The 14,929-nt window shown below is 37.7% G+C and overlaps 1 protein-coding gene across 3 annotated transcripts in view; it reads right to left on the bottom strand.

Moving 5' to 3' along the window:
* The window catches only part of gsdmea (gasdermin Ea), a 15,108-nt gene extending 4,974 nt beyond the window's left edge, over positions 1–10,134 (bottom strand). Inside the window, exons 1-4 of one of the 3 annotated variants that reach the window (XM_027014964.3) lie at positions 10,069–10,134; positions 6,303–6,397; positions 3,263–3,490; positions 2,185–2,377 (exon numbers count right to left, since the gene is read on the bottom strand). In XM_027014964.3, the coding sequence (XP_026870765.2) occupies positions 2,185–2,377; positions 3,263–3,470 (401 nt within the window). In that variant the 5' untranslated portion in view covers positions 3,471–3,490; positions 6,303–6,397; positions 10,069–10,134. Of the gene's footprint in view, positions 1–2,184; positions 2,378–3,262; positions 3,491–5,062; positions 5,337–6,302; positions 6,398–10,068 lie in introns of those variants that run through there. The other 2 variants (XM_081698151.1, XM_081698146.1) reach the window with 2 other exon arrangements.
* Positions 10,135–14,929: the final 4,795 nt, after the last annotated feature.

Below are 14,929 nucleotides of genomic sequence, written 5' to 3'. Positions count from 1 at the left end.
CACTATCAGTGAGAGCCAGTTTCTTTCAATTTCTCAGTTCAATACATGAAGCTAGCATTAGAAATCAAGATATGCTAGTTTTTAAAAGTAAGACAGCCATGCAGAACACAAAGTAATTATAACAGACATTTTATCATTAGACACATAACCATTTAACCTACCAACAACACATATTAGACCACTAAAACAAAAGAATTAGCTATTGAGCCCTGCTAACTAGATAACACAAGCTTGTAAAATGAGAAATAAAACCATATAACCATAAACAATATTTATTTCTTATCTAATATTAATTTTACCATCTTTTGCTTTCGAGCTAGCATGAACTGATGATGCTAAAACAAAATTACATATTGTTTTGTCACAAAGGAATTTGGTATGTATATATGTATATATGTGTTTAAAATATTTATATGAATGTAATTCCACAAAAGATTAACTTTTTCTAATGACAGTTGTGAGAGAGCACTCAAAAAATGAGCAGGGAACAGGATGGAGAAGATAAGAACAGAGAGAAAGACTGAAAGCAGATGCAGAACAGGTAGAAGCAGTAAGTAAGATAGCAAAACAAGGAGAGAGCAAGCAGGGCCTTTTTAAAAAAGCACAGGCACTATTCTGCCCCCATTACTGACTGGCTATGCAGCATTTGACACAATCAACCATGATATTATTTTAAAACATTTGGAAAGTAAAGTTGATCTGCAGGGCCCAGGGTTAGAATGGTTAACCTCCTACCTGAGTGACAGAACTTTTCTGTCAAATAAGGAAACTGTTCCTTTTCCCTGCTCCCATCAAATACGTCATCCAAAAATCCTAGGGCCATTTCCCCCCCCCCCCCCCCCCCCATTATATATGCTTCCCCTTGACTGTACGTTAGAAAAATACAATATTCTGTATCCTGGTAATGTGGATAACACCATTTTTTTTTCTATCTGACAGCACTTGCACACTGGAGAACCTTTTTAACACTCTAGATGACATCAAATGCTGGATAACAAGGAACTCTCATCATCTAAATGAAAATAAAATGGAAGTAATTATATTTAGTTCCCCTAACCCTAACTTAAAACCCATTTACATTTACATTTTGGGCATCTAGAAGATGCTCTTGAACACTAGTTGTGCTGCTGCATTCTGAATCATCTGTAGAGGTCTGATGGCCTGTAGAGGAAGACCAGCAAGTGAGCTGCAGTAATCTACCTTTTTTTTATGCCCTTGCCAGTAATCTTGCCCCCCCTTTATGGGGACATTGATCTCATTATTCTCATTTCCTTTTCATTAGTAATGTCATACAGTTCATTTTTTTGTATACAGATATAAAGGTGATGAGGTACCATGATTGCCCAACCCTCCTCACCTCCAATCCCCTCTTCTGCAGCACCCTCCTGCCTGTCCATCTCTCCCATCCCAACAGCAATAGTCTATCTTTAAGATGACAAGAGACTGCACAGCATCATCTGGGCCAAAACCTTTGTATGTTACAAGTTAAATGCAACAAATGTTACAAATCACATGTATGTTATATATGTTACAAGTCAAATGTAAAGACCCACCTATTGTTTTTGTTTTTAGGTCAGTCTAAGGTTTCTGTCATGTTACGCGTTTCAATTTTTTAATTATTTATTTATTTTATTTTCAATCAATTTACTGTGTTTTGCCTTTAACAATCAATTTTGCCTCAATTTTACCTTAGTATCATGTTTTTGTTTTTTTGGTATTTCATTCACTTCTTGTGCATTTATTTTTATAATGTTTTCTTTTGCTTTTGTATTGACTTTTATTCCTTATTTATTGTTAAACCAGCTACCTTAGACAGAAAGCAGTTTCGATCAACTTCTGTTGTTTTTAAATGTGCTCTACAAATAAAGATGATTTTATTTGACTACATATCCCTTTTCAGTGACTAAGAGGAAACAAAAGAAATAAACATTTTGCTGCTTGGTCATATTTCAGTGTGTCAATAAAATGACATGAAATTTCTTAGTGCCAGTGTATAACATTTCCCATAGGTGAACATAGGAACTGGGAGAACCAAAACACAGACTGGAATGAAGGAACAGATGAGGGGCAGAGAAAACGAAGCTAAGGTGCAGAACCAGGGAGTGCAGGAAAACAGACGACAGGGAAACCATGACAACATGGACGCCAGGAGGGTGGCCATTTGTCACACAGTGTAGCTACAACCTGTCTTTGGAGTCCTCTAGGAGTTTTTGTATGTTCACGTTTTCTTTACAAAGTGTCCCAAGAGAGGAGGACAGTGCAGACACTCCACTGCCCTGTGTAGACACCTTGAGTGCACTTCCTCCTGCCTCCAGAGATGCATCTTTGTTACATTTATGCTTCTCCTCATATGTCAACAGCTCAGTTTGCTCCAGCACTGATATAACAGAGACATGCAAAGAAATTCAGTTTTTAAAAAAAGCACAAGCAACTATATGACTGTGCGTTCTGTAAATTGTTACTGTACTAAGAGCAGACGGTCTGTGCTGGGGCATTCATTGGTGGGCTGTGCTCTCTACTGGGCCACATATACTAAAATAAATATTCAAATATACCACTGCAGTGGAAATACTGAAACAGATGTAAAGGTATATAGCACTTCATATTGTTAAAGCAAGAAAGATAATATCACTAGATGTGTTTGGTTATATAGTAAAAGTATGAATAAAAGCACAAATATTCAATTTGGCTTCTGGTCTCTGATGTGACCAAGCAGCCTTAAGAGGATGAAACCTGGAGACTGGGACTGAGATGGGCAGTAAAGCTCTTTTGTTTACTGAAGGTTTAATGACAGGAACTCTTGCTTCACACTTTCCTACTAACCTTTAATATGAAATCTTATTGTACTGTTTAAAGGATGTCAAGGATGTCCCACAACATAGTTAACTGGGAACTTGACTGCTACCTGTTTACCCCAAACCTGACCAGTAGCACAATTCTAAAAGTAGTATTCTACAAAGGTGTGGATCTCCTACAGGATGGAATTGATTTGACTGAAATCTTACTGGTTATTATTAATGCCTGAAGAATAGTACAATGTTTGACAAACTTGACAAATTTCAGACTTTCACTGCTTGTTCAAATCAACATAATGATCCAATGTTCAGTGTGTCAAGATGAAGTGGTTTCCTCCCCTAAGGCCTCCACAAATACATTTGTCCAAAAACCCTGGTATCCTATAGCGTCTTGCGTGCATGCGTGTGTGTGTGTGTATGTGTGTGTGTGTGTGTGTGTGTGTGTGTGTGTGTGTGTGCTTGGCTACCTGGCTGAATGGGCTCACCCTGTAGCAGGTCATTTAGGGTGAACACTGAGGGTCTGTATTTGGCTGTCTGCCAAAACCACACAGGTGGACACTTAATGACCACAGCCAGTGGCTTCAGTTTTTCTGAATCAGTTAGTCTGGAAACAGCGAACAGAGAACCATCCGGATCGATCTGGCGGACAAGCCTCTTTGTAGCCTTGTCAAACATCTCTCACCCACAGTGTTAACCTGCAAGTTATGAAATGGTTTATTAAAATGGTTATGAAAAGTATTTTTACAAATTATTCATAAACAAGTATATCCAGTTTGTCTTCTTAAATGGTTATGTAGTGCATAGTAATGTTTACATTGTTCCTCTTCCATTATTCATCTATAAAACCCATAGACTACTACTGCATTAGTCTTCATCTACCAAGCTACATGCAGTTCCTCTATCACTTCCATATGTAAAGGTTATATGAATCCAGCAAAAATGTTGTCATATTATGATTTAAATGTAATATGAATCCAGGAAGAGTGTGTCCATATTATGATAAAAATGTAGGGCAGCACAGTCACATCCTCTGATCTAATTTGTACAGGGCTTAAACTGAGAAACAAAATGAATTTGAAACCCTCAGCAACTTTTAAGGACACAGGGATGGAACCTTGGCCTGTGGCACATGCTATTACCATAAGTTGCCTCTTGATCAAAATCAAAAGTGCAGGGAGACTAATGTAAATAAATTCTCATATCACTTTGGCAGCAGCCTCTAACTATGTGTTCATTTGATATAATTCTATTCATGCTTCTCTACAATCCACACAGGCACCATAAGACCTGACCTGAATCTGTTGACTCATGGAGTGATAGACCATACAGACTCTTTACCAATTAGTAACAGAAGCCTAATTAATACTACTCATAGCTCTCACCAAAGAGGTCTACACACACACACACACACACACACACACAAACACACACACACACACACACACAAACAACAACAAACAAACAAACAAAAAACAAAAAAACAAAAACAAAACATTTAGTTGTTCTGCATTAGAGAATTAGCAGTATAACATGTTTCTAGAACAGACTATTCACAGTAGTACACTCCTGCGAAAAAAAATGGGACAAACCCAAAATGTTTTGATATAACATTCAAACATCTATGTGTTCAAAAGATTTCCATTTATTCGCTGTTGAGACCACTAAAAGCTTAATATTATGCAACACTATAGTACTGCAGCAAACATGCCCGTACTGGCAGGCTGTAAGTAATATGAGCTTGGGCATACCCACATAAACCCGCACGGGCCCAGCACTCAGTAGCTCTCACTGGGCCCAGACCACCATTCTGGAGTTTGAGCTGACTGCAGACTCAAGTCTGGACCTGGACAAACCCACATGCGCCCTGTGTAGGCAGATCTCACGTATTTAGGGTTGAGTTAGTGTTGTCTGCACAGGCCCAATAGCGAGGAACAAAATCTCAAGGGCAAGCTTGCAACAATTGGCTTCTTAAACAAGTATTTTATTTTATAATGACATGTATAGATGAAAATCTAAATATAAGATGAAAATCTACATATACCACAACTCAGGCTGTAGAAGAGGCTGTCAGAACCAATTGGCCATAAAACATTACATGTGGGATCCTTCCAGGACATTAAATACACTTATTTTCACTATCTTCAGTTGCAGAATAATCTTTTCAGTTAAGCTACATGTTGCTGCATATATTAATATCTAACATGCTTAAAAGTAATGGCCACCTCTGTTAAAATTTGACAAAGTCAGAATTTCCCAATGAATGTTACCTTTAAGTGATTGGATGGCACTTTAGTCAGAATCTGCGAAGTGAACGTAATACCCGTAGATGTTGAACAAAAATGACGTATCAAAGCAAAAGAGGGCAAACCAACAGCTCCAACGATGTATCCACTAAACCGCTACTTTCTCCACTAGAAAAAGCAAGACGTTCTTATGGCGTGACAAAGTGATATTATCTTTTAGTTCGGTGAAGTTAAGAACAAACGTTGTAGGTTTCACACGTAAAAAGTTTTTAACAATTCCACCACACTTTTGCGGGCGTCTGTGCATCTATAAGCTATTAAAAACCTTCTATCACAATTGAGGCAGTATACTTCTCCTTCGTAAACCACATCCCCCCATCGCCCATACGACCAAATTCGTGCGTCATCTTCAGTACCCTCCAGTAAAATAACTGGTTTGATTTGAGTTTGTGACTTTTTTCATGCTCTATCAAGGTTTAAAGGTGTAACACTCGGATATATGAAGAACATCTACATATTGAAGATATTTATTGATATATGTGAATTACTTACAACTGACTAAAATTATTTCGTATGCGCGAGCGGTTTTCTGTGAGAGGAAAAGGTTATGAGCCTGTGGGACTCAAGACAGGGAGGAGGTTGTGCTTTGCAGCTTCAGTTTGTCTGTAACAGGACGAGCACATCCACCACCCAGACAAAAAAAAAAAAAACGCTCGTTATGTAGCTAACAGTTTACATGTTCCAGTACTTTCACAGCGTCTCACGAGTCACTGTATATCGTATTTCCAATGGTTGATGCAAGGGCCAGAGCAGCTGTTTGATTACCTGCATGTTGAAGAGACACTGAAGTTTAAACAGCTCCAAATGTTTTAACAACTATTTCACAAATCAAGAACAGTATTAAGTAATGTGATGATGATAATGTCAGAGGGAGGACACAGACAATTTTCTTTTGAGTGCAAAATGACATTTCACGGAGGAAAGTCTAGTTTTCGATTTTAATATATGAATGAATATAATCTATGTGAATATAATCCATATATATTAAAATATATTGAATATAATTCATATAGACTTTAATTTAGATTTAACTGCATATGTTAACATTTTGTGCACAGTTTAGCCCGGTTTTTAAAGTTATACACATTTACAAAGTAATCTATGTAGTGCACTTTCTGGAACTGTTTTTAGTCTTCAGATATGCGTGAGGCAGAGAAGGAAAAACTCAAAGAAGATGAAAGAGGTGTTCTTGACATTTTGGTACCTTTGACCACATCCATGGCTAGGTCTGAAATTGCTTCTTTTTCTTCTTCATTCTTATATTACAGCATCTCGCTCCCCACATTTTTTTCTTTCTTTCTGGAAATAAAACAACATTACTGTTCTATTACAAATATTTAAATGTAAGAAAATTGGAATTATTGAAATAATTTTGTGTGTGTGTGTGTGTGTGTGTGTGTGTGTGTGTGTGTGTGTGTGTGTGTGTGTGTGTGTGTGTATGTGTGTGTTACAACTTGAAATTGAAATGCATTGTTATTTAAATAACATGTAATGGACCTAAAAAAGCTGTTGTCAAAAATGTAGAAAGGGGAATTTTAAAAAAAGCATTCCTCAAAAAAGCTGAGTAGTTGTGAATGCAAATGCATTAACCCCTCTTGCTATAAACCCATGATGATATCTGGTCCAAACAATTAACTTTAGAAGTCATATAATTAGTTGATTACAGTCCACAGGTGTGTAATCAAAGTGTCAGATGATTTGTCATTTAATGTCAGTATAGATACATGCCTATTCTGAAAGGTCCTGAGTTTACAACACCATTGTACAAGCAACACGAAGACCAAAGAGCTCCCCAAACAGGTCAGAGACAAAGATGTGGAGCATAAATCAGGGTTAGAAAAAATGCCAATCTTTGAACATGCTACAGAGTATCATTAAATCCACTATAACAAAATGGAAGAATATGCCTCCACTGCACACCTGCCAAGAGAAGGATGACAACAAAAACTCACAGACTGAGCAAAGGAGGCATTGATCAAAGACAACACAGAAGCAAGTACACAGATCCACAGAGGAGAGTGGAGTATCTGTTCATAGTACACAGATCCACAGAGGAGAACTGAGTATCAGACTAAATTGAACTTTTTGGCCTACATGGGTAATGGGTAGTTTTAGGGTTGCACCACACATAATCCTGAGTTAGAACATTGCCACAGTGAAGCATGGTACAATGCTTCAACTTACCAAAACTGGCAAGGATTGATGGAATCATGGATGGCACTAAGTACAGGGCAATTCTTGAGGAAACCCTCTTTTAGTCTGAAAAAGATTTGAGCTGGAATGGAGGTTCAGCTTCTAGCAGGACAATGAACATATAGCTACACTGGAGTGGTTTAAAGGGAAACATTTAAATGTCTCAGATTAGCCCAGTCAAAGCCCTGTCCATGATGTAACTGATAACTTTGGGCAAGACTTGGAGAACACATGAATGCAAATTATCTAACTTGAAGGTGATTGAACAGTTTTTCTTTGAATGGTCGGAAATCCCAGTGGTGAGACAATCCCAGTGCTAAGAGAGACACACTAATTGCAGCAAAATGGTACCAGGGAGGATGAATACATATATACACTAAAGATTTCACTTTTTTGCCTTATTGTTTTTAGCACATTAAAAACATTTTGCACCTTCACAGTGGTAAGCATATGTGAATTAAATGGTACAACCCCCCCAAAAATCCACTTTAATTCCAGGTTACAGTGCAACAAAACAGGAAAAACACCAAAGGAGGGGGTGAATGCTTTTGCAAGGCACTGCACGTGCACACCCACCCCAAGCAACATCAACTGTAATTGTCAATGAAAGAGTAGCAGTGTCTTCTTCAGACATTTAAGGCTTTGAGGGATCTTTGTGAGAACCCTAAGAGGGCAAGTAAATGTTTGCAAAGTGCCAGATATATTTATTTACACTATACTTATAAATGGATGGAATGTCAATGCGAATGTGAACGTTGACACCAATAATGGAATTCCAGTGAAAGCAGAACTGAACCAACTAGAATGCAGAATAATGTTAATAATGTGGCTGAGTGAGTGTATCTTCTTAAGAACTAACGCTTCTTTAAACTGGTATTTCTCACTAATCACTATATTATATTTTACAACATTGGGCCACATTATCATTGGCTTGGCATACACCAAAACATGAGCAAAATACGGCTCATTTAATATAGTTCTTAATTATTGTGTTTATATTTCTAAGTCTGTTTTTATTTATTTAATCAATTTATTTTTCAACATTGAATAAAGATCATTGTTTTGTTTGTGTGTGTGTGTGTGTGTGTGTGTGTGTGTGTGTGTGTGTGTGTGTGTGGTCTGTGGTGGAATTTTGAATAAACAGCAAGTCAGATGTGATTAAAAGAGTAATTTAATAAAGAAGATAAGACATACAAAACACAGCTGTGTGAGAGCTAATGCTCTAAAGCGAAAGCTTTAAAGGGGGTAGACTGACTCTGTTCCTTATATCTAAACTGCTCGGTCAACCTGTTTACCCATTTCCTGCTCCTTATGGCAATTAACATTCCTGCAGTACCAGAGCACTCACCAGAACAGACACAATTTGCAAGATAAAATAAGCCTAATTCCTCTTTATGAAACTTGCAGGTCACTGCACAGGCAGGTCATAAAGCAACATTCCAACAGTCGCTTGTTCCCACAATATACAGAGACAGAGTATGCAGACTAAACTATTCATATAGGATTACATAGAGAAAGGATTAACATGATTATATATGAATCACATGATAATACATGATCGAATATTTTCCATCACAGGTCTGAAGTAGAGATCAGAAGTCAGTCCACTGACTCCTATTTTACAGCACTGAAATAAAGGCATTTGCAGAGAAGCACAGTCACTTCTTCGCAAATCATGTCCACAATGCAGAAATCACAAATACTCTGATTTTTATTTTTATTCTTCAGTACATTATCTAACCTTTCTAATTGGATTTTCCCAATAAAATAATCACCGTGAGTGTAAATAGTATTATGAAGTTTAAATCAAGATAAATATCATATTGAGACTGGTGTACTGCATATGATCAGATATCTACTCAATGTGTAGGTGCAGATGGTATTTCTCTTGATTTTGAGAGCAATCACACTGCTCATAGTATTTTCTGAAGCGAATGGAGCAGTTTTGCCTTGAATGGTCAGAAATCCCAGTGGTGAGATAATCCCAGTGCTAAGAGAGACACACTAAATGCAACAAAATGGGACTGGGAGGACAAATACTTATACACACTAAAGATTTCACTTTTTTGCCTTATTGTTTTTAGCACAGTAAAAACATTTTTGCACTTTTACAGTGGTAAGCATATGTGAATTAAATAGTACAACCCCAAAGAAAAACCACTTTAATTCCAGGTTACAGTGCAACAAAACAAGAAGAACGAGATGAGGAGTGAATACTTTTACAAGGCACTGCATATGCACATTCATGCACACCCACCTATCCATGCAAAAACAAACAAGGAAGTTGTATGTCTTTTCTTTAGAACTAAGGGTTCTTTAAATTAGTATTTCTCACTTATCATGGTTGGCATGGCTCCACAGCCCTGATAACGCTGGTAAACTTCATGAATGACTTTCCTACAGTACCAAGCTTGTCACAATATATAGCTGTATTATTTTTTTTCAACATTGGGCCAAATTATCATTGGCCTTCCGTACAGCAAAATATGAGCAAAATACAGCTCATTTAATATGGTTTTAAACGATTGTGTTTGTAATTCTAAGGCTATTATTATTGTTATAGTAACAATATAGTAGGACGCACAGTCTCTATTGACGTAGACAGACGTTTATTATACGCACACGAAGGACGAACATATCGGCACTCACAGAATAGCAAGTAGTTGAACACGGGAAACAGGTTACAAACAAAAAATACTACCGTGACATGAACACGTAGCCAAACATGAACAAAGACCGACAACTCTACACTCTCCTCCAACGGTTTAAATACATACCTTAGACACAGAAGCCGGTGCAGGTGTGAAAACATGGGCATGGTTACAAATGAAACGACAAACTCCCACCTCACGCTGCGGCTCGTATCACGTGACCAGTGGGACTGGGAGCACTCTGTGACAGTTATTATTATTATTATTATTATTATTATTATTATTATTATTATTATTATTATCATGCTTAATTTGTTAATATTAGCTAGTGATACATTTTTTCAAGCTTTTCTTAATTGAGATATTTTAATATAATATACAATATTTAATATATACACATGTCAGTTTTTGGTTTTTTTTTTTAGCAGAGATGGAGTCGAATGCAGGTAAAATAGATTTAATCATGAAAAGGGGCAATGCAAAGGCATCATCAAAACACAAGCAGAGGTAATATCCAGCAAACAGGTGATGAGCAAACAAATCCAACAAGGAGCAGGCAAACGAGTGAATCCAATATGGAACGATGGAGTTATCCGGTAAGTACTAGGCAGTTTCAATCGGTATGTAATTTCATCGATTCTCTTCAGTATGAGGAAGGGACCCAGGTAATGTCGTTTCAACTTACTACAGCTCTTCAGACATAAATCATTGGTAGACAGCCACAATCGATCACCTGGTTTATATTCTTTAGCAGGTGCCCTCCAGTGGTCTGTTTTATATGTCGATGGGTTCTTTCTCATACCTGTTCACTTTTATGCATCCACTCGTCGACAGCAGGTGAAGCTGAATTCTCTGGGTCCCAAGGCACAAACGGGAATGATAACCTAGGATGCACTGCAAGGGAGTTATGCCTATTGCAGAATGAACAATGGAGTTCTGTGCCATCGCTGCCCATATTAAATACTTAGACCTCTCATTCTGTTGGTCCCTACAATATAGTCTCAAGAACTTCCACAATTCTTGGCTCATCCTTTCAACTTGACCATTACTCTGTGGATGGTAGCCAGAGATTAAACTGACATTAACTCTCAGCTTCTCCATAAAAGCCTGCTATACCTGGGAAGTGAACTGGGGTCCTCAGTCCGATACAATGTCCTACAGAATTCCGTTGTTACAACCCTATTACCTGCATCTCTAAAGGGCTCCAAATCTAGGTCCACAAAATGGCACAACATAAAAAAAAAAAAAACCACAGAGACGCACTCTGTACGGGATTTTCAGTGTTGTATTGTTGGTTTTCTGATATGTTTCCATACAAACACATACAAAATATATATAGACACACAGCATAAACTAAACCTAAACAGGAGTGTTTGTTCATAGTGGGCTTTATGCCAACACAACAAACAAAACCCATCTACTAGAATGGATTCAACTATTCTTCCCTAAAACAAAATAAAATAAAATACAATCACTCTTCCGTCAACTCCTTATCACAAAAATAGAAATACAACAAAGTAAAAAGAACATGGCACCCACCCCTACGACTCCAAACAATAAGACAAACAATACTCAATATTTTAGGCAATCAATTATCAGTAAGTGACTCTCAGTATTCCTTTTTGACAGACTGTATCAACTCAATGCTGCTAATAGAGAAACATTTCATGTAACTACTCGAGGCCTTCTACATAAAGCCTCTAAAGATTGAATACATCTCAAAGGCTCTATCTAAAAACCTAGCTGGACAGCAAGTAATAACTCATAAGGCCCTATTCTATAGAACCTGGGACAGAAAAAAAGGAACAGTCAACTTCGACACACCATCTCAAAAAGAGTCTACCATAGGGAGTAATTGTACCAACACAGAGCCTTACAGAGCATCGTCTAATGTGGCACACGAGTGCTCTACTGAACAAGATACCCTGGCCTAACTTGATACTCGTGGTGTCCAGAGTTGTGTCCAGTTCATATATACCCTTGTGCCAATGCCTCAGATATGTAGTCCTTCATTGATTCTCTACAACATATAGGGGTTATGAACAAACACACAGAGGTATGCCTGCCTCTACCAGAACTAAAGCACAATCATAGGGGCGATGAGCTGGTAGACAGGCTGCTTTCCCCTTCCTGAAAACTTCAGCTAGAGCCTTGTATTCCTCAGGGACTTCCCCTTCCAACCACAGTCGCACACACCCACCCACTCTTCTGTGGCTGTCATTCTTTCATAGACACACCTACATCTAGGGTTTGCCTACACAGTTTTTCTCTCTCTCTCTTTGTTATTTGGATTTTTACTCTCATATTACATATATCTATGCTTTCACTCATGTAATCCACTCACAGCCAAACTTCACACAATACTTCCCTTTAATTTGAATCTTTAATTTAAAGTGTGATTGATTTGTGGGAATATTATTCAGAATAAAAGTTACTGGAATGCAGTATCCTAACAGTAATTGTCAAATTGACAGGCTGAGGGATATTAACTCTTCCGAGTGTTGCTAAATGATAAGATGAATTATGTACAAATTAGATATTTTTGACAAAAGGAGTACAAATTTAAACTGCATGTTTACTGTCATCTAACCTCAACCACCCTTTTCAAAGCATCTTCAGGAAATAATACATTTCCTGAATAATAATAATACATTCAGAATTATTTTTCCAGTCGTTAGCAGTCTTCAAGTCTACAAAAAAGATTCAATAACCCATATGTTTCTCCCACTTTTTTGAGATAATTTGCATAATATGAAAACTCACACACCTTTTTGAGCGCAAACTAGTCCTAGGATTTTCACCAAACCTATACAAATCTGGCATCCAGACATTCACAAGAGTTTAATGTTTAATAGTTATCAAAAAATCTGGAGATTTCTACACTGTGTAGTTTACACATGCCAATCAAGTGGCAGAGATTCCACTGCAAACACTGAACATAAACAGCTCCAACTCATGAACACTTTCAATGACACCAAACTTTACAGACATGTAGCCCCAAGCAGGCCTAGGGCAAGTCATCCATTTTGACATACCTGCTTTACTAGGGGGTACTGTAACAGGCAAGAAACTGTCACACATACCCAGATTGTCCAATTATTAAATCTTTACAAATCACTTATACAATTACTTTCATCTTTGCCACACAATTGACCACTACTACAGTGACCGGTTAGGGATTTAAGATATTCTTTTCTACAATTTTAAAAACGATCATACCAGGAGGTAACCCTTGAGCTATCAAGGAAAACTCCCCATCTTAAGCATGAGCCAACCAGATAGAATGTCTGTGGCTAGAATCCCACCCACTGAATGATGCTTACTGGAAGGATCTACAGTTCATATTCATGTCAGACATAATAGTTACTGCTCAGACTGCTACTTAGTGCACGGTCATGTCAGACATGCGAGTTAATGCTCAGATTAGTGCTTGTACCCCATAATCGCTTGCAGCTATATTTTCTCATTTTTTCTTTTTATATGAATAAAGCAATTATTAAACTGTCTGAAGGTGTGTGTTCAGGATTTGAACAGAATACAAATTTGAAAACATTTGCCTTTTCATGTGTTAAGGTGTACCAATGCATTTCTGTATGCATCTGTGCAAAGAAAGTGAGAATGTTTCAGTTTATCTCAGCTGTTGGTAAATTCTTGTGGAGGGCCATATGAGTCATAGAGAAAGCAGGGCCTAGCATTAGGCCCTAGTGCATGGTGAAGGCCCTAATTTATCACCAGAGCACAAGGAACTCCTGTTTGCACACTCTGTCTTTGTCAGCTGACTTTCACAAATGTATATTCCACTTCATAACAGTAGTGTCTCATTCTTATCAGGCATATATTCCCAAGCTAACTGCCATTAAGTCACTCTTTCCAACCCCACCATAGTACTGAGGCCACCCCCATAAAGTTACTAAATGATATACACCTGAATGCTGACACTGCTGCATTGACACTGTAGATCACTTCTGTGACAGTTTAGAAAATTGGGTATGATGATCAAGATCTGTCCTCAAATGGTTTAGGTCTCTTTTAGAAGTACGGAGTTACCGTGTTAGGATCTGCAGTTATGAATCGGATAAGATTACCATGTGGAAAATAGAGAATCCCCCAGGGATCAGTTCTTGGTCCACTTTTATTTATTCAGTGTATGCTCCCATTAGGCCAGAGCATGTAAAGCACTTGTGTGTGAACTGGCACTGTGTATGACAAGTGTTATATAAATAAACTTGCCTTGTGTTGCCGTTACAGCTTACAGCAGTGTTTTTATACATTAACTCCTTTACTTTGGGTAATGCAGTGCATCCCCAAGTAATGAAACTGATTATTAAACTGAAAGATTTGCATCCTTATATATTTGAATTTGGACCCTTATAATTCAGCATATAAATTAAATAGTTTACAGCATTTAAAATTGGTGCTAACAATGGTGTTAAGAACTGTATGCCTCCACCTACCATAGCTACTTCTATACACCATATATAAAGATCCAGTGTTTTGATATGTGAACTGTGGCATGAACAGCTGCCATTAATGCAACTGGCTTTTGTTTGAATACAAAAGAGGCTATTGGTGAGACCAGGACGGTGTAGGAGAAACATTTTGACCTCCCTGGAGTTCCAGGAGTTTCCATGCCCCGCAGACTAAGAAAAAGCAGTGGAACCGTTCTGTATGGTTTCCACAGAGAAGCATGGACAGAGAACCAAGGCAGTAAAATAGCCATAGCACAATTCTCCTGGACAGGATAGCACTTATCACTTTAACATTTCTATAACAACACAGAAATGGAAATCCTATCACATGCCATATGTTGTTTGTGTAATGATACTGTGTTGTACATGGAACACATTCCTTTTCCTAAATGTTATGAGAAAAATATAAGGTATGCCATGTATATACTATATTGCATGATTAGTGTATTAGCGTATTAGTGTATAGTGCATGCAAGGTCACTAGGAAGCTGTGTAAAGAAAAGCAGCTTAGGCTGAGG

This window comes from Electrophorus electricus, chromosome 2 (assembly GCF_041902795.1).
Source record: "Electrophorus electricus isolate QZ-2024a chromosome 2, ASM4190279v1, whole genome shotgun sequence".
NCBI lineage: Eukaryota > Metazoa > Chordata > Actinopteri > Gymnotiformes > Gymnotidae > Electrophorus > Electrophorus electricus.
This window is presented reverse-complemented; position numbering and strand designations above follow the sequence as displayed.